The sequence below is a fragment of the Artemia franciscana genome, chromosome 8 (genome assembly GCF_032884065.1).
Source record: "Artemia franciscana chromosome 8, ASM3288406v1, whole genome shotgun sequence".
In the NCBI taxonomy this organism is placed as follows: Eukaryota; Metazoa; Arthropoda; class Branchiopoda; order Anostraca; family Artemiidae; genus Artemia; species Artemia franciscana.
This window is the reverse complement of record NC_088870.1, coordinates 5,860,678-5,880,372: the sequence shown is the minus strand read 5'-3', so window position 1 is coordinate 5,880,372 and position 19,695 is coordinate 5,860,678. Positions and strand designations below refer to the sequence as shown.

Here is a 19,695-nt window from a genome sequence, read left to right as displayed (position 1 = left end):
AAGTGTGTAAAGTTCTGTTTCTTACGGTAATATTGGTTTGTCTTCTGTTGCATATGTAGATGACGTTCGTCTTGTTGCCCGGACTCGCCGTGGATTGCTTTCCAATTTTACTATCTTAACCAATGAACTATCTAAGATTGGATTGTCAGTTAATGCGTCTAAATGCGAGTTTATTTGTTTTAATAGCCCTTATGCGGTCGCTCCATCCGTTGCTGGGACTGCAATTCTGCCATGTTCTTCTTTAGTTAGTTGGTTTGGTCTGTGTTTCGGTCCAACACTTTCCACTACCTTTTCATCCCTAGTGAATCAAGCCGTGAAAAACCTAGGCGTCGTTTACGGAAAAATATCCCCAAACAAAAGCCGTTACAACCGCAACGGTTTGTGCATGATTTATAACCCTTATTGCGCCCCTGTGCTTTTGTTTTTATCAGGCATGGCTCATCTGTTTCGTAAGAAAAATCGCCATACTCTACATGCAGCTTATTTCAGATATTGCAAATTCCTCCTTCGGCTTCCTAGATGGCACCAAGACAGAAAAATAATTGCTCGATTTGGTTTAATAGATATGGCTTCTTGGATTCGGTCTTCCAGTGATGATTTATGTAAAAAGACTATCTACTCTATTCACGTTTACGACCATCTGCAGCCTTTTTTCCATATTGATACTGGTTAATTAGTCCATGTTGTCTTTTGTTAATTTGAATTTTTTCTTGCTGTTTATCGTTTTTGTTTTTGTTTATTTATAATACTCCGTACTTTGTGTTTTTTTATACTTTTACGGATAATAAAGTTCATTCATTCATTCTGCATTTTGACCAGCCGTATGGAATGCGTCTGAATCAGCGGGCTTGCTGCAGGCCCGTGATTTTATAATATACGTTTGTAGGGAGTTTTACCGACCATCTGAATTGACTACACAGCATACGGCTTGCTTGAGTGAAAACCAGCCAAAGGATATAGATGCCATACATTTTCATAGCGTGTCTGAAATTTAACTTGAAAACTTGAGGCAGTTTTCTTGTAAAGGTGCCGAGGGCGAGACATGTCATCAAAGTTTGAATCAAGACTTCATTTTCATACTCTTCTTTTCTTTCAGCACACTGACAGCCAGCGACCTTTAGCTAGCTGCCAAAAGTGTGGATTTTTGCTGCTCCTTTTTATTGAGCTTTGATTTCTCTTATTAAAAAAGTCTGCAACTGACTCACTTGGCTCCTTACTTTTAAATCTGAGTTTTTTTTGCTGCTAAGGTTTTTATTTATTGAATCAGAGAATGAACTACTTTATTACCTTTTATCTGTTTTAAAGCCAATCCAAAGTTTATTTTTCTATTTTCAATATTTTTTCCACCATTCTGACATGTTTCAGAATAACCCTGCATTTTTTCAAACGTGCCAGATTTGACTGAACACTAATCGCCAGAAGTTCAACTCTACGTGCACTGTGTTAACCCTGTCATGTGATCTGTCTGATCCAATCAGAAGTTTTTTGACTGTACTTAATTGTTTTGATAGTCTTTTTCTTTCAAGCCGTTGTGTTGAAAATTGGTTGAGATTATTTTTTGGGCTTCGTTGGGTGTCTACGAGCCAAACAAGGGAAAAAATATTTTCAACATTTTTGTTATCATTCCCACATGTTTCAGAATAACCTTGTATTCTTTCAAACGAGCCAGATTTGACTGAACAATAATCACCAGAAGTTCAACTCTATGTGCACTGTGTTGATCCTGTCATGTGATCTGTCTGATCCAATCAGGAGTTTTTTGACTGCACTTAATTGTTTTGAAATTCTTTTGCTTTCAAGCCGTTGTGTTGAAAATTGGTTCAGATTATTTTTTGGACTTCGTTGGGTGTGTACGAGCCAAAGAATGGAAAAAAATACTTTCAATATTTTTTCCATCATTCCCACATGTTTCAGAATAACCCTGTATTTTTTCAAACGTGTCAGATTTGATTGAATACTAATGGCCAGAAGTTCAACTCTACGTGCTCTGTGTTAATTCTGTCATGTGATATGTCTGATACAATCAAGAGTTTTTTGACTGCACTTAATTGTTTTGATAGTCTTTTCCATTCAAGCCGATGTGTTGAAAATTGGTTAAGATTATTTTCTTGGACTTCATTGGGTGTGTACCAGCCGAATAAGGGAAACGGTTAAAAACGATAAAACGGAAATTCTGGTTCTTGATTAAGATTTCCAAGACAGGAATGACAGGGGACATTTTATAGGCAAGGGAAGGGGCTAAGATGCCTTCAGAATGGCTTTAAAAAAAGGTAGTATGGGCTTGATATCAGAAAATATATATATATATATATATATATATATATATATATATATATATATATATATATATATATATATATATATATATATATATATATATATATATATATATATATATATATATATATATATATATATATATATATATATATATATATAGAATAAATACTTTAAGTAGTACTTGAAGTAATACTTAAGTAAAATTTTGGCAAGTACTTGATATCTGATACTTAAGTAAGAATTTGGGAATTACTTATTACTTGATATTTAAGTAAAAAAACAATGAGTACTTAATACTTAAGTAAAAATTTGGAGTACTTGTTGCAGCACTGCCTAGAGGTATTTGTTCCCGTTCATGTTTTTCTTTTTTATATAGAGGTATACGGAAATGGAATAGTTTGACGAGTAATATAAGAAGTATTGGAGACCTTGTTATATTTAGAAAAACCATTCAGGAACTGATTTTTGTAGATAGTGCGTTTTGATTGATTCATTTATTTTATTTATTGTGGGGGTTATGATGATATATAGTTCCCAGAGGAAAAGTAAAGTAACGATGTATTTTTTTTTTCTTTTCATATTTATAGTTGAGTGTGGTGGTAAAAGTGGTGTCGGTGGCCTAGTGTTCTTTTATTTTATGTATTTTGTTTTCTCTATCTCCCCCTCAGAAAAGCTTTGCTTTTTAGGGGAAGTAGTAACAATTTTCCCTTTATTATCTGTTTAAAGAATAAATCCTTCTCTCTCTAACGAATATTTGTGCATTTAATCTCTACACGTTAGCAAAATTTGAATGTTTCCCATGCGTAGTGATTTATATCTGTAATAGTTTATATATTTGTTTATTATGTTAATAAAAGTCAAGTTAAAATTCAAAATTTGTTCAATTTTTTTTGTACATCCTAAGGTAATACACGGGTCACTTGAAGGGGAAGGGGGTAATTTTCGGGAAAGCAACCATAATATTTGTAACAAGCATGAAATATGGAATCTAAAGGTATCGTTTATATTTATTAGCATGTTTCCTTCAGAAGTGAACACAAAATACTTACCCAGAATTACCCAGAAAATACTTACAGATTACTATTTTAAGGAAGATGTTACCCCTCCCTCTACTCGTTCCAAATTGGTACTACTGAACCCTCCCCTCCAATAAATTCAAACCAAAAATCATCCAACTTTTGTATATAGCCGAAGTTAAGAATCTGTTTAGATCGAAGTTTATGATCTGTTAAATCATAGATTCAGAAATCTTAGCTAAAAAAAGAAAAAAAATAACAAATACAAGCTTGGAAATATTCAGCATAACCGACCAGGTTAGCCAAACTTTAAAAATATTCATAGAAAACCAACAGGCGTGCTGTTTTGTTGATGAAATTGTTAAACCATTTCAGCTACCAATTTTGTATTTATCTCACGGAAACGCAGTTGTTAGTAAATTAAATTAGTAAAAGTTGATAGTAAAGTTGTTAGTTGTTAGCTACCAACGCAGTTAGGACGTCGGAAACACAGCTAATATTACCTAGCTAAAGTTAAAACGAAAAATATATAGATTTCATAAGGCCTAAATCATTATTAATTAACTGAATGGCAAGAAACAGTAATCAATAAGTACTTTTCAATCTAACGCAATAGTAAATTACTTACGCACATCCTGATTGTAGCAAAAACAGTAATTACGTTAAAAAAAAATAGTTATTGGTATTCACGTAATCGTAAAAAATAGTTATTGATTTCACGTAATCAAATAATTGGTGGTAACGAACTGTAGTAAGGAGCGACCCGGCTCAATAGTAACCGAAACTGTAAAAAATGGAATTTTGATACCAATAGTCAAACAGTTCGTGGTAACGAACTGTAGTAAGGAGCGACCCGGCTCAATAGTAAACAAAACTCTAAAAAACGGAATTTTGATGCTAAAAGATACATCAAAAGAATCGCATTTTCATGCTGATTTTAAATATATAAGTTTCGTCAAATTTAGTCTTTGTTAGCAAAAGTTACGAGCCTGTGAAAATTTGCCTTATTTTGGAAAATAGGGGGAAACACCCACTAAAAGTCATAGAATCTTAACGAAAATCACACCATCGCATTCGGCGTATCAGAGAACCCATTAGCAAAAATTTCAAGCTCGTATCTACAAAAATGTGGAATTTCGTATTTTTTGCCAGAAGACAAATCACGGGTGCGTGTTTATTTGTTTGTTGTTTTTTTTTTCCCAGGGGTCATCGTATCGACCAAGTGGTCCTAGAATGTCGCGAGAGGGCTCATTCTAACGGAAATGAAAAGTTCTAGTGCCCTTTTTAAGTGACCAAAAATTGGAGGGCACCTAGGCCCCCTCCCACGCTCATTTTTTCTCCAAAGTCAACGGATCAAAATTTTGAGATAGCCATTTTGTTTCACGTAGTCAAAAACCATAATAAATATGTCTTTGGGAATTATTTACTCCCCCACAGTCCTTGGGGGAGGGGCTGCAAGTTACAAACTTTGACCAGTATTTACATACAGTAATGGTTATTGGGAAGTGTACAGACGTTTTCAGGGGATTTTTTTTGGTTTTGGGGGTGGGGTTGAGGGGAGGGGGCTATGTGGGAGGATCTATCCTTGGAGAAATATGTCATGGGGGAACAGAAATTCAATGAAAAGGGCGCAGGATTTTCTAAAATTTCTATAAGAAAACAATGAAAAAATAAACATGGAAAAGTTTTTTCAGTTGAAAGTAAGGAGTAGCATTGAAACTTAAAACGAACAGAGATTATTACGCATATGAGGGGTTCTAAAAATACTTTAGCATAAAGAGAGAGGTATTTAGGAGGAGATAAATACCTCGCTCTTTATGCTATAGTATTTTTAGTAATTTCAACTATTTATTCTACGGCCTTTCTGATTCAGGGGTCATTTTAAAGAATTGGGACAAGACTTACGATTTAGTGTAAAGAGTGAGGTATTAACGAGGGTAAAAATCCCCTCATATAAATAATAAAAATATAAGAATATAAAAGTTTGTTACGTAAGTTAATTCTTAAGTTACGTACAATTTTTACTAATAAAAACATTCGTTAAAAACTAAAATTTATAGTTGCCTTTTTATGAAACCGAAAAATTGCAGGGCAACTAGGCCTCCTTCCCCACCCCTTATTTCTCAAAATCGTATGATCAAAACTATGAGAAAGTCATTTAGCCAAAAAAGGAATCAATATGCAAATTTCATTTTAATAATATATGTGTGGAGAGCCAAAATCAAATATGCATTAATTCAAAAACGTTCAGAAATTACATAAAAAAACTAGTTTTTTTAACTGAAAGTAAGGAGCGACATTAAAACTTAAAACGAACAGAAATTACTCCGTATATGAAATGGGTTGTTCCCTCCGCAATCCATCGCTCTTTACGCTAAAGTTTGACTCTTTGCCACAATTCTGCTTTTTAAAACAATTAAAAGCTTTAGCGTAAAGAGCAAGGGATTGCGGAGCGTACAACCCATCTCATATACGGAGTAATTTCTGTTCGTTTTAGGTTTTAATGTCGCTCCTTACTTTCAGTTAAAAAAACTAGTTTTTTTATGTAATTACATCAAAAGGATCGAATTTTAATGCTGATTTTAAATATATAAGTATCATCAAGATCAGTTATACCCAGCAGAAGTTACGAGCCTGAGAAAATTTGCCTCATTTTAGAAAATATGGGGAAACACCCCTAAAAGTCGTACAATCTTAACGAAAATCACACCATCTGATTCAGCGTATCAGAGAATCTTATTGTAGAAGTTTCAAGCTCTATCTACAAAAATGTGGAATTTCGCATTTTTTGCCAGAAGACAGATCACGGAGGCGTGTTTATTTGTTTTTTTCCCAGGGGTGATCGTATCGACTGAGTGGGCCTAGAATGTCGCGAGAGGGCTCATTCTAACGGAAATTAAAAGTTCTAGTGCCCTTTTTAAGTGCCCAAAAAATTGGAGGGCACCTAGGCCCTCTCCCAGGCTCATTTTTTCCCAAAAGTCACCGGATCAAAATTCTGAGATAGCCATTTTATTCATCATAGTCGAAAAAATCTAATAGCCATGTCTTTAGGGACGAATTACTCCCCCGCAACCGCCGTGGGAGGGGCTGCAAGTTACAGACTTTGACCTGTGTTTACATAGTGTGTGAAGAGCTGTCTGAGTTGCGGAAGGAATGTTTTGGACGAGTGTTTGGGAGTGAATGCTGGTTAAAGGAGCTAACGGCTGAGAGGAATGGATATGCTATTAAACAGTTGTGTAAATTTCTTCGTTTAGGGAATAAGCATAGGGAATCATATTTGAGGAGTTAGCTTGGTAAGAGTTTATTTATGGGTGTTTCTGAACTCATGAAGTGTTTGCAAGTTTGTTTGCTTGTTTAAGTTGTTTGTAATTAGGTGTTTGTTTAAAGTTGTATGTGTTTTGCTATGGCCTGCAGGCTTTTTTGCAAATTAATCTTATCTTAAACCTTATCTCATATAGTAATGGTTACTGGGAAGTGTACAGACGTTTTCAGGGGGAGTTTTTTTGTTTAGGGGGGAGATTTAGGGGGGGGGGTTACGTGGGAGAATATTTCCATGGAGAAACTTGTCATGGGGGAAGAGAATTTAAATGAAGGGGGCGCAGGGTTTTCTAGCATTATTTGAAAAAAAAAAAACAATGAAAAAATAAATATGAAAAGTTTTTGAGCAGTATTAAAACTTAAAACGAACAAAAATTATTACGCATATGAGGAGTTATACCTCACTCTTTAAGCTAAAGTATTTTTAGTAACTTCAACTATTTACTCTACGACCTTTATGATTCAGAGGTCATTCTTAAGGAATCGGGACAAAATTTAAGCTTTAGGGTAAAGAGCGAGGTATCGACAAGGGTTGAACCCCCTCATACACGCAATAAAAACATACGAATATAGAAGTTCGTTGCGTAAACTAATTCGTAAGTTACGTATGTTTTTTACCAATGAAAACGTTTGTAAAAAATTAGAAGTTCTAGTTGCTTTTTTAAGTAATCAAAAAATTGGAGGGCAACTAGGCCTCCTCCCTCGCTCCTTTTTCTCAAAAACTTCCGATTAATTGCAATTAATTAATATGCAAATTTCGATTTAATTATCTATGTGCGAAGAGCCAAGATCAAAACATGCATTAATTCAAAAACGTCCAGAAATTAAATAAAAAAACAAAATTTTTTTAAATGAAAGTAAGGAGCAACATTAAAACTTAAAACGAACAGAAATTACTCCGTACATGAAAGGGGCTTTTCCTCCTCAAAGGCCCGCTCTTTACGCTAAAGTTTCTTACTGTTTTAAAAATTGATTTAAGAGAAAGAGTCAAACTTTAGCGTAAAGAGCGGGCCGTTGAGGAGGAAAAGCCCCTTTCATATACGGAGTAATTTCTGTTCGTTTTAAGTTTCAATGTTGCTCCTTACTTTCATTTAAAAGAACTTTGTTTTTGTTATTTATCAATAACTGAACTGTACGAAACTAAATGCAATTACGAAAGTGCAGTTCTGTCAAATGCAGCATTTGAAACTGAAGTTAATCAGGAATCAACTTTGACTTGACAGGACTATATTTTAATTTTCCTAATTTATCGTGATTTCCAAGACCTTCTAGAAATTATAGCGAAAAAACAAGAAAAGAAATTACCAACTAGACACAAGGAAAACCAAAAATATTTAAACTTCATTATGCTATGAACACTGAGATTATTGACTGCTATTTCCTTTAACTATGTGATAAGGTTTGACACTTCCTCTGTAAACTTTATCTATGATTACACTCAGTCAAGAAATATTCTATTTACTAGCCTATAAAAGACTTGTTAGATAAGGACGACAAAAGGAGTCCAAACAATCATTTGATTACGTAGGAACTCCAGCTTTTGTTAACTTATTAATATACTAATATCATAAAGGCTTGAGAGATTTAGACCTCAGAACCACCCACTTAGGGAGAAGCTTAGGCCAGCTAGGGGGTCTCGGACCTTATGATGAGAGGCCCCTCCAATGAAGAGGATTTTCAGCTTGGATGCAGGCCTAATTTTTTTCTTTTTCATTTTTTTATTTCCTCTAATTGGTTATGTCTTTTCCCCTGCTGGGAAAGTAAACTTTTTAGTGCATTTTTGAGTCGTACTCTTGTATAATATTTTTCTCCATTTGACAAATTATTTTTCTGAGAACCAGCGAACGAAAGTCTAGAATTCTTAAAATGTCGATCTCGAACGACAAATTTTGAATGTCTGGGTTTTTTTCTTAAATATTTGATTTGATGGCTCTCGTGTTTCGATTGAGTAGTGCTATGAAAGATAGACAAGAACTTTCTTACATAAAAATATGCTTCGTTCCCTGAGAAATGATTTCCGAAGTTGTCAAGACACATCAAATTTTTTAATGTCCTAGAATTTTTTCCTAAACAGAATAGACTTTTTTTCCAGCACGGTTAGATCTTGAAACTCGAAAAGCTGGATCTGACATTGGTTTTCCAAAGATAATATTCCTTTCTCTTACTTTTTTCTATTTTGAATTGTGATTTTACGAATTCCCCACATTTTTTCTAAGCGAAACTTCGAACGTTCGAAGCTGAACTTTTTAGAAATATAATAGCTTTTAATACTGATATAATTTCATATTATCTCCTAGAAATCTGAACAAAATCTTTTTAAAATCTTTGGAAGACAATACAGGAAATTTCTGGATTCGTAACAGACATTGTCATATTTTAGTCTATTGCCATAAAAAGTAAGCAAGAAGACACGCACTCTTCTATATTCAAAAATGCGGTACATTAAGGAATAAAAGTTGAAACAACGAAACATTTCACGGATTTTCATTAACAACAGAAAATAATACTCGGTCTCGATACAAACTCGATACAAATGATACCCAGTCTCGATACAATCTCGATACAGATAATACTCGGTCTCGGTTGAAACAAAAACAATGCGGACACAGAGTTTCGATTAATTTGTACACAAATAACTTCTTTCAGAAGTTCTTTAATTGCACTTGAATCCTAAAAATAATAACTCACAACAATAATAACGTATCGGCAAACAGGAGACGAGAGCAATCACAGCTATAGTTTCAAGTGTTGCTCCGCAACTGTGACCGCAACAGTCACAGTTGCTGTAAAACTCCATGGAAGGTCTCGCTACGGAGTCAACCTGACAACTTGACTTAGATTAATTTGATTTTTCCACAAAGAAAGTTTATCAAAGAAAAGTAAAGAGCTCCGTTAAGCCAAAAATGGGCAGCAATAAAGTCAAATAATCTTCCAAGCTTAAAACTACCACAAATCACTATCAACAAACAAATGAAACTCAAAACGAACAGAAATTACAATAAATAGCCGAGTCGAACTCAAAACGAATAACAATTAATATGAGTATGGTTGATAGCCCCCTTGACTTTTCAAGACCAGAACGTAATTTGCCCTTTACTGAAAAAAAAAATGACCGTGGATTGTCAGTTTGATTTACGTATACTGAAAATTATTTCTTAAAGTTTTAATAATTTTTATAAGACCCCTGCAATGAGGATCTATATGTTTTACTTAAAGAATTTAAAAGTTTTCACTGATTTCATGTTTTCCTCACGTTGTACATGGTTCTTTCCCTAGGAAAAAAATTATTAGGGCAATTTTATGTCATATCCCTGCAGAACATCAAATTATCTCTCTGAGAACCGGAGAACAGAACTCCGCATTTCTTCTAAAATTCCTGGGTATAACTCTGGGAATATCGACCTCGAATAATAATTCCTATTTTCTGGGTTGTTTTTTGACATTTCTGATTTGATGCTTGTACTTTCATCGAGTAATGCTAGAGAGTACACAAAGTACGTAAGATGACATGAACTTTTATATGCGCGAAATTGCTTCGTTCTCTTAAAAATAATTTTCAAAGTTGTCATTCTGCATCAGTTTTTTTTTATGTCAAGGAGGTTACTTTGTTCTGGCTAATAATTTTTCAACGGAGATAGACATATCTTGATATTCTAAAAGCTGGAGCTGATATTGGATTTCAAAAGATAAAATTCTCTTCTGTGACTTTTTCTATTTTGAAGTTTTGATTTTATGAACTGCCTAAATTTCGTCTAAGTAAAACTTAGGACGTTCGAAGCTAAACTTTTTAGAAATAAAATACCTATCTAAGAATCTTTGAAAATCTCTCAAAAGTTTGGGCAAAAATACAGGAAATCATGATTTTGAGACAAAGAGGCTCTGATTTTTTCTCTTTTTCGAAAACTTTGATTTTGACTTTTTATCATTTTTGAACGTTTACAAACAGTCAACATGGCCACATGCCTTGGATAATGTCACTTCCTAGGAAGTGTTGAATGATCAGTAAGACTTATTAGAATGATATACCAAAAGTTTCTTTCTGAAATTTATCTGTGAGTTTCTTATGAATTTAGGGATTTTATTTTTAATCATTTTGTTCTATTAGTTTACTAAGTTATAAGAAAACATTAGAAAATATTAAACAAAAGTACGATAACCAATAATCCTTCTTGTACCCTTTTAAATAAAAAAATTAAAGGTTTTCAAATGAAAGTTAAGAGCGACATTGAGATATAAAATAAGAACCAATTATCCAGTGTGAGAGGGTCAGTCAACCCCCCTAAATCCCTCACTATTTGGGCAGAAGTTTCAACGTACTGTAGACAATAATTCAATGAATAAGGCTCGTTAAATCAAATGATACTAAACCAAATGAATTATAGTCTCAGCAAGGGATGAATTGGACTTAAAGAGAAAAGAACGAGGACTACGGAAGTTACAGTCTCCTCGTATTTATGATAATTTCTGGTCATTATAAGTTTTTATATCACAATATATTCTCTGAGGCCAACCTGACTTTTATACATAATAATGATAAATGGTAATAAGCTTACCTAAGCAATGGATGTCAGGTGATTGATTTTTCTAACGATAATTTCGACAGGACTTGTGCCTGTCATCATCAGGTTAAATTCAAATTTCTTGCCAGAAAGTAAAAATATCTGGCAAGAAATTTGAATTTAACCTGATGACAAAAGGCACAGGTCCTGTCGAAATTGTCGTTAGAAAAATTAATCACCTGACATCCATAGCTTAGGTAAGCTTATTACCATCTATCACTATTATTTTTATATCCCTCTTTACTTACACTTTAAAGCTTTTATATACTGAATCTCTGTTAGTTTTAACTACCACATTTAGGGATATCCTCAATATTAGGGGAGCTCACCACCACCCCCTCAACCCTATGTCCTCAGAAGTTCGAGAGTTAATTAAGTAGTATGGGGTTATGCACTTTAAGCGGCCATTCCCCTCTACTCTTTTCCTTATTGGCTTAAGATCATGAAGAAGGTTTAACAGCGATTCCATAAATGCTGCCATCTACAACTAAAATCATAGATGGTGTTATTGTTAACTAAAGCTATAAATGGCAACATATTTTCTTTTCAACATTTCAGCGCATGTTTTCTTTTCTTTTCACCGCATTTTTTAGCATCTAGGCAGCTTTTTCCATTTATTTTATGGAATTTATGTCTTGTGTAGGAATCAAACGTGAAACTGCGATTTCCTATGCTAAAATAATGAAACGTCACTCGAAAGAGCCAACAAGTCACTGATGATATTATATTCTTAGAAATACATTCTAGACGATCAATGTATTCTTTCTGGGCACTACCCAACTGGTGTTAAGCGTTACTATACTGTTCCAAGTTCGCTGCACAATAAACCTCCCAATTGGAGTTAGATATACGGTAAATGCTATCAGCGATTCGTTTCCAGGCACTTTTTGGTAACATTCCCATAGTATGCATACCACACTTATTTGAGATGCTTGCCAGACAGACATATTCTTTTGATGGTCATTCACACTTGTATCAGTCCCCAACAATTGTAATGACTACAACCAGCCAGGCATCATTTTTGTGATGTAATGGTCCTGACGACATCGGTTTTCCATTACCAGGGAATGCACTTGAGTTAGAGCCCCCACATTCCCATCCAGGGCTCAACGTCCTCCTCCAGGACCCTCCCCCCCCCCAGTTTTGCCTCCCCTCATCTATTTTTTCTTTTTTGAATTTTTTTCAACTTTTTCCATGTCTTAAAATCACATCAAATACACTTATAACAATAAAAACACTTTTGATACTTTAAAAATACAAAATGATATAAATCATACACGATGATATAAATATATCAGTCGAGATTTTTCTATCAGAAAAATAATGTTTGTATTAATGTTTTTTCATATCTTAAATCACATTAAAAGTCTTATAGCAAAAGAATTTACTTGTGATATATTAAAAATACAAAAGGAAGATGATGTGTAAATTTTTTAGTCATGAATTTTCCTATTTGAAAAATAATCTTCGTAGTGACAACAATATTTGGACACGAACATACAAAGACAGACATAGAGACAGGTAAACATACAGTCAGACACATAGGCACGGAGAGAGAGAGAGAGAGAGAGAGAGAGAGAGAAAACACACACAAATACACGGAGTCAGACATAAAAACAAATTAAAGAGATACAGACTGACAAACACACAGTTACACACAAAGGCATAGAGGGAGAGAGACAAAAATCATACGCAAGCGCAAAAAGTCAGACACACAAACACACACATACACAGAGACAGGCATATAAACACACAAAGACAAACGCTGAGACAAACAAACACATAGTTAGAAGCACAGGCATGGAGAGAGAGAGAGATGAAAAGAGTACGCAAGCGCAAAAAGTCAGACACACAAACACACACATACACAGAGACAGACAAACACACAGTCAGAGACACAGGCATGGAGAGAGAGACAAAAAACACAGACGCAATCACAAAGTCAGACACACAAGCACACAAAGACAGACGCAAAGGCAGGCCAATGCACAGTCAGAAACACATGAATGGAGAGAGACAAAAAACACACACATAAACACACAGAGTCAGACACACAAACACACAAAGAAGACACACAGACAGGTAAAAACACAGTCATACGACTGCTGTCAGTCAACTACTCTCAAGTTTGGTTCATTAAGGTTAACTTAGCGTGGCGGACCACGCTCTGAACCTAAACGAACCTAACTTGAAAGCAGTTAATTCATTGTAACCTAGTTGTTGGTAACTAAAACTAGAATTTTTTGGGACTTAAAATCTTTTGACTTATAATTTTTGGAATTTCTCTCTCTCTCTCTCTCTCTCTCTCTCTCTCTCTCTCTCTCTCTCTCTCTCTCTCTCTCTCTCTCTCTCTCTCTCTCTCTCTCTCTCTCTCTCTCTCTCTCTCTCTCTCTGTCTCTCTCTCTCTTTCCATGCCTGTGTGTCTGACTGTATGTTTACCTGTCTCTGTCTTTGTGTGATTCTGTTTGTTTGTGTGTTTTTTTCTCTCTCTCTCTCTTTCCATACCTGTGTGTCTGACTGTATGTTTACCTGTCTCTGTCTTTGTGTGATTCTGTTTGTTTGTGTGTTTTTTCTCTCTCACTCTCTCTCTCTCTCGTTCCATGCCTGTGTGTCAGACTGTGTGTATACCTATCTCTGTGTCCCAAAAAAGTCCTTAAAAAATGTCACCACGAACATTATTTTTCTAATAGGAAAAATTATGACTGACATATTTATATCATCTTCAGTTTGTGTTTTTGAAATATTACAAGTGCATTTTTTTTTGTTATAATATATTTAACGTAATGAAATTTTTTTATTTCTATTAAAAAAATAAGTAAAAAAATATTAATTTTGATTTTAAGACATGAAGAAAAGTTACAAAATTCAAAGAAAAAAAATCGGGGGGGGGGGCAAAACTTAAAGGGATCTTTGGGGCCCTTGAGGGGGGTTTGGGTCGCCAGATGAGGATGTGGGGATCCAAACTCATGCGCAAGTCCCGGTAATGGAAAACAGATGTACTCGGGACCATTACATAACAAAAATGATACCTGGCCTGTTGTAGTCCTTACAATTTTCGGGGACTGAAGCAAGTGTAAATGACCATCAAAAGGATATGTCTGTCTAGGAAACATCTCAAATCACAATTATTTACATATTCCATGAATGTTTCCAAAAAGGTGCCCGGAAATCAATCACTGATAGCATTTACCCTATATCCAACTCTAATTGAGAGATCGATTGCGCAATTAACTTGGAACGATATAGTGACGCTTCACACCAGTTAGTTAGTACCCAAAAAGAATACATTGATTTCCTAGAATGTATTTCTAAGGACATAATATCATCAATGACTGTTCGGCTCAGTCAAGTAACGTGTCGATCTTTTACCATAGGAGATCGTGGATCTCACGTTGATTCCTACATCAGACATAAATTCCACAACATCAATGGAAAAAGCTGCTTAAAAGCTGAAAAAACGTGTTATTGAGAAAGAAAACATATCGCCATCTATAAATGTAGTTAACAATAAAACCATCTATGACTTTAACCATGTAGATAACATCTTTGGTTGAATCGCCGTTAAATCTTCTTCATTATCTTAAGCAAATAAGAAGATAAGAGTAGGGGCTGAACTGACCACTTAAAATACATAGCCCCATACTACTTACATAGCAGTGCTTCGAAAAAAGTCACTTTTGAAAAAGATGCAGGAGTTTTGTTTTTTTTTTCAGGAGAGGAAGAGAGGGTCTGGAATGCAAGAAATGATCCTTCATTGAATTTTTAATAATTAAATTTTTCAGGGAGACGAAGGGGCTCATTAAGCCAATATTACTATTGAGATATTCCTCATCATGCCTTCTACCTTTGTTTTGGTAAACATATGAATTGTAGCTGATATGGATAGTTTACCCTAGAAAAGTTGAAAGGAAGAAAACTAACGGGTAAGCAGCTAAAGAAATGCAATCGTTTTATTTTGGAATTAAGTAAAAAAAAAAGTTTTTCCAAGTGTCATGTTTGTTTTTAGTTTTGATGTTGCTCCTTACGTTCAATGGGAAAAGGTTGTTTTTTTATTTAACTTCTGAGCGTTTTTTAGATTATGCCGGGAAGTCAAGCTCCCCTTCCATGAAAAATTCCCTTCGACCCATAGAAAATCTCTTCATGGAAACTTTGTCCCACATAAAATATTCCCCCTCCCTCCCTGTCAAGAAAATTCCCCTCCCCCTAGACAACTCCATTCTCGCTGAAAATTTCTCACGGAAGATTCCTGCAGAAAGACTTTTGTTAGCATACTTTCAGTTGAAAAATGCTAAAATTTCTATTTGATTTTCAAATCATGTCAGATATCCCCTCTCCCCTACGTGGAAAATTTTTCCAGAAAATCCTCCCACTTAGTAGAAAGTAATTCGCACAGAAAATCTCCATTTGAGGATTTATATCGTGGATAATCCTCCGCTACGGAAAGAACCTCTGGACAATTCCAAACCGCTGAAAATTACCCCCAGACAATTTCCAATAATATCTCCGCATGAAAATTGAGTCGGCAATGAGAATTAAGACAAATAAAAAGATTTTCGTACAGGAGTTCTGGCAAATTTCCCCAGTGTAAAATTTCCCTTGGAAAGTCCACCCTCCAGAAACTTCCCTCCCAACGAAAAAATTCTTCACATGAAAAAACCCCACCATTAGAAAATTACGCCCCCCCCCCCCCATCGAACAATGTATGTATACTTCCCATTAACAAATACTATACGTGATAAATGGAAAATATCATGACTTACATACCTTTCCCCAGGGGCTGTGGGTTGTCATGTTATCCCAAATGGTACCGTCCGACAAAATTTTATCGGACGACTTAGGGGAAAAAGGGACGTGGAAAAGGCGCTAGCTGTCCTCTAATATTTTTGGTCACTTAAAAAGGGCACTACAACTTTTAGTTTCCATTCAAATGAGCCCTTACCCGATATTCTAGAACTACTGGTTCAATAGGATCACACCTAGGGAAAACAAACAAACAAACACTTATCCGTGACCATTCTTCTGCAAAAAAGTATAAAGTTCCACATTTTTGCAGTAGGGAGCTTGAAACCTCTACAGCAGTTGATACGCTGAATCTGATGTTGTGATTTTCATTAAGGTTTTTTGACTTTCGGGGGGTGTTTCTTTTCTTTTTCGAAAATCAGGCACATTTTCACAGGCTTGTAGCTTCTGATGGATAACATTAGACTTTATGAATCTTACATATTTAGACTCAGAATAATAAGCATATTCTTTTAATATATCTATTGATATCAAAATTCCATTTTTTAGAGTTTCGGTTACTATTGAGCCGGTTTGCTCCTTATTTACAGTTCACTATCACGAACTGTTTGACTCATCCTTCGACAACATTTTTACAGTTTAAGTGTTTATAGTATTCATTTTTATAGCGACTAAAAAGCAACATGCACGATACCAATTTAGAAAAATGTTAGCTGCAACCGAGGAGTATTTCAAGCCCTTACGGACGTCATCATTGAAGAGTACCCCTTCATCGATGGTTTTATATGATCTTGGGGCTAAAAGAAAGTCCTGAGAGGACCGCAAGAGCGCTGCTCGACTGGCTTTAAGAAGACGGACTGATATCCAATCCTACGCAATGACAAGCTCGTAGGACTGTGCACTGCCTTGAACACCTAGTGGGACAGAGAGAACTTTGGCGAACAGAACAAAGAGCATAGGCAACCTAGAATAGCGAAAACTGACGCTACCGTTAATTAGTATAGCTGGCAAAACTAGAGTAAAATTAAGGATCTTGTCTGAATTTAAAAAAAGAACATAATTACAAAGCTTGAAAAATAAAACCCATGAAACTCCAAACGTTAGATGGTGTTAGTGGCTTTTTATCGACATCAGCCCTAGTTTTTGCTTACCCATATTCTTTCGACTAGAATCTAAAAAAGATGTTTCGTAGATCGAACCTTCAAACGTTTGAAATGGCGGGCTACTACAAGAAGCGCCTTTCTAGCGTTGCAGCTAGAACTAAGTGCCTTAGAAAATTGTGTGGCATATAAGGATACTTGAAAAAGGTTTATGTAAAAGAAAAGATATTTCGGGATTGGAAGAACACATGGAAGCTAAGAGTCCAGTTTTATACAAAAGCAAAGGACTTCTTCCCACAAATCAAGTGGGGTATTAAGCACATTTGGCACTAAAACAAAAATCAAACTAAAAGAAGCTAAAATAAACGATTAATCAAATTCAAGGAAAAACAAAAGAGTAAAAGAAAAAATAAAACTAATATATCTAATATCTGCTCCAAGGAATTAAGTATAGTGCATAAGTTTTGGGTACTCAGGCAAAAACTCAAAGCCAATTCTAGTAAAGCACAGTAGCATCTAAAGTATATACATCATATTCTACTTCCTTGGGTTTTTACTTGGAGCAGTTCTTGTACAAACTGATTTGATTTTTTCTTTTTATTCTCTTTTGATTTGTATTATTTTCGTTTTTTAAGCTGTTTTGATTTAAACTCTTTCCCTTCTTAAACACTAAAGACGCCTTGCTATGATGTGGTGAAAATGTCTTTATTTTTTTCTTTTTATTTGTTTCTTTCTTCTTCTTTTTATTGTCTTCTTTTTGCTTTCTTCGTTCCTTTGCACTACCTCGTTTTCTCCCTACATGCTATATACTCGTTGTTTTTAAGATTTCCCTCTTTGATTTCGTCAAGGCAATTAAAATAAACAACGTCTTGCTTTATTCACTTTCCTCTGACGCACGTTCAAATTAAATTTACTATTTACGTACTACTTTTTATAACACATACCTGAATAGTTCAATAATGAAAAAAATATGCAAAAAACTTAACTTGCTACTAGTGAAATGATAAGAAAATTCACTAAAACGTCGCTTAAATTCTTTTTAGAAAGAACTGTTATCATAATTTTTGATGAAACATAAGCAGTATTTATTTAAGCTTTTTCTTTAAGAATAGACATTGTTTTCTAATAGCCTTTTACAAGGCTTAACAACAGCGTCAAACAAACAGCGGGTAATAATGATTAAAGGCTAGTGATTTAGTCAAAGGTCTAAATCCATTTATTGGCTTGAATAATCCTCCACCAATTCTTTTTCCGACTTTTTTTTCAGAGCGTTTTTAGGACGACTAGGGATCAAATGAATTATTTCTTAGATCGTACTGCCTTAGCGTTTATAAATAAATTAAAATGAAAATAAATAAATAACCAGCAAAGCTTTTAATTAAGCCTTACCATTACTTAAATATTTCTATTTCACTTTACTTACACTATGGATTATGAAAACTTCAAAAAACTAAAATAATGATTCTAACGTGTCCATATATATAAAAATTCTGTACTGAAGTAAGAGAAATCTTTTTGCTAGGGCTTTACCCACTTTTCTTCCCTTTTTAGTTACTCTTAAATTGTGGAATCCATGCAAAGACATATACTTCATGCAACTAATAACCAAGTGAAATTTCAAATAACATAAAGATTGAACAACAAACCTTTTAAAGTTGTACAATTGTGGCCGGCGTTTACCCCAACCCCGCGGAAAATACTCGTCCGCGGAAAAATATACCCTCCCCCTGCGGCTAGTTGGTCTCCAAGCACATCCGTCTTATAAAAAAAAGGACTAGAACTTTCAATTTCTAATCTAACCGGGACCCTCCAAGGTTTCTGCGACCAACAGGTAGAGATGAGGATGAAGATGGGGCAGTCCCCCTCCTATAGGGAATAAATTGTTCTTATTTTGGGGTTTGATGTTACTCTTTACTTTCATAATAGCAGCGTATACCAGATATATTCCTAGAGATCATAAGGGAGTAGATATCAATTTCACATTTATAAGTGTTTTTAAAGTTTCTTTTGTCCCCCCCCCCAAGCAAAAATCCTGGTTACGGCCCGGGGGATTATGCATTAGTTCATTACCTCCACCTCCCCTTGCCTCTCCCTTGGAACTAATTCTGCATTTATCTGATGGCTCAATGAGAGCTGAGATGTTTGGCATCAATTGCATTTAGATGTTACTGCAACCTTTGAGATATTTCCCTCCCTCCCTAACTATAAAACAATCAAAGAACCGTATTGTGGAAATTTAAGTGCCTTTCTAAGCTTCGTAATTTTCCCATTGCTTGAAGATAGAATTTGTTACTGGGAAACTTAGGGACATTTTTCGAAGGGGGTTTTCTACAGGGGCGGAGGGATTGTCTGGGGGAGTGTTCAGAGGGGAGTATTCAGAGGGGAGGGATTGTCTGGGGGAGTATTTGGGAATAGTGGGGATGAATTTTCCTTCTAGATCCATACTATACGTTCCTTTAATTATTATTTATTAATATCATTTAATTATCTTATTATTTATAAAATCATTTCAATCCTAGTACTACGAAATTAAAGGCGCTCGTTAATTTTTTTTTCTTTTTTTTGAAGTTCCCCGCATTAAGATGTCTTTTAGCTTGAGTCATAAAAGTAGGCAGGAGGCTTGTTTTAGCCCCCTCCCCATGCAGATTCCTCTATATTTGTATTATATTCACCACAGTGGCC

At 35.0% G+C, this 19,695-nt stretch overlaps 1 protein-coding gene across 1 annotated transcript in view; it reads right to left on the bottom strand.

The window, feature by feature from the left end:
* The window catches only part of LOC136029907 (serine-rich adhesin for platelets-like), a 64,664-nt gene extending 56,620 nt beyond the window's left edge, over nucleotides 1-8,044 (bottom strand). The window contains exon 1 of the mRNA XM_065708409.1: nucleotides 7,920-8,044. Coding sequence (XP_065564481.1) covers nucleotides 7,920-7,959 — 40 coding nt within the window. The 5' untranslated portion in view covers nucleotides 7,960-8,044. The remainder of the gene's footprint in view (nucleotides 1-7,919) is intronic.
* Between the last annotated feature and the right edge of the window lie 11,651 nt (nucleotides 8,045-19,695).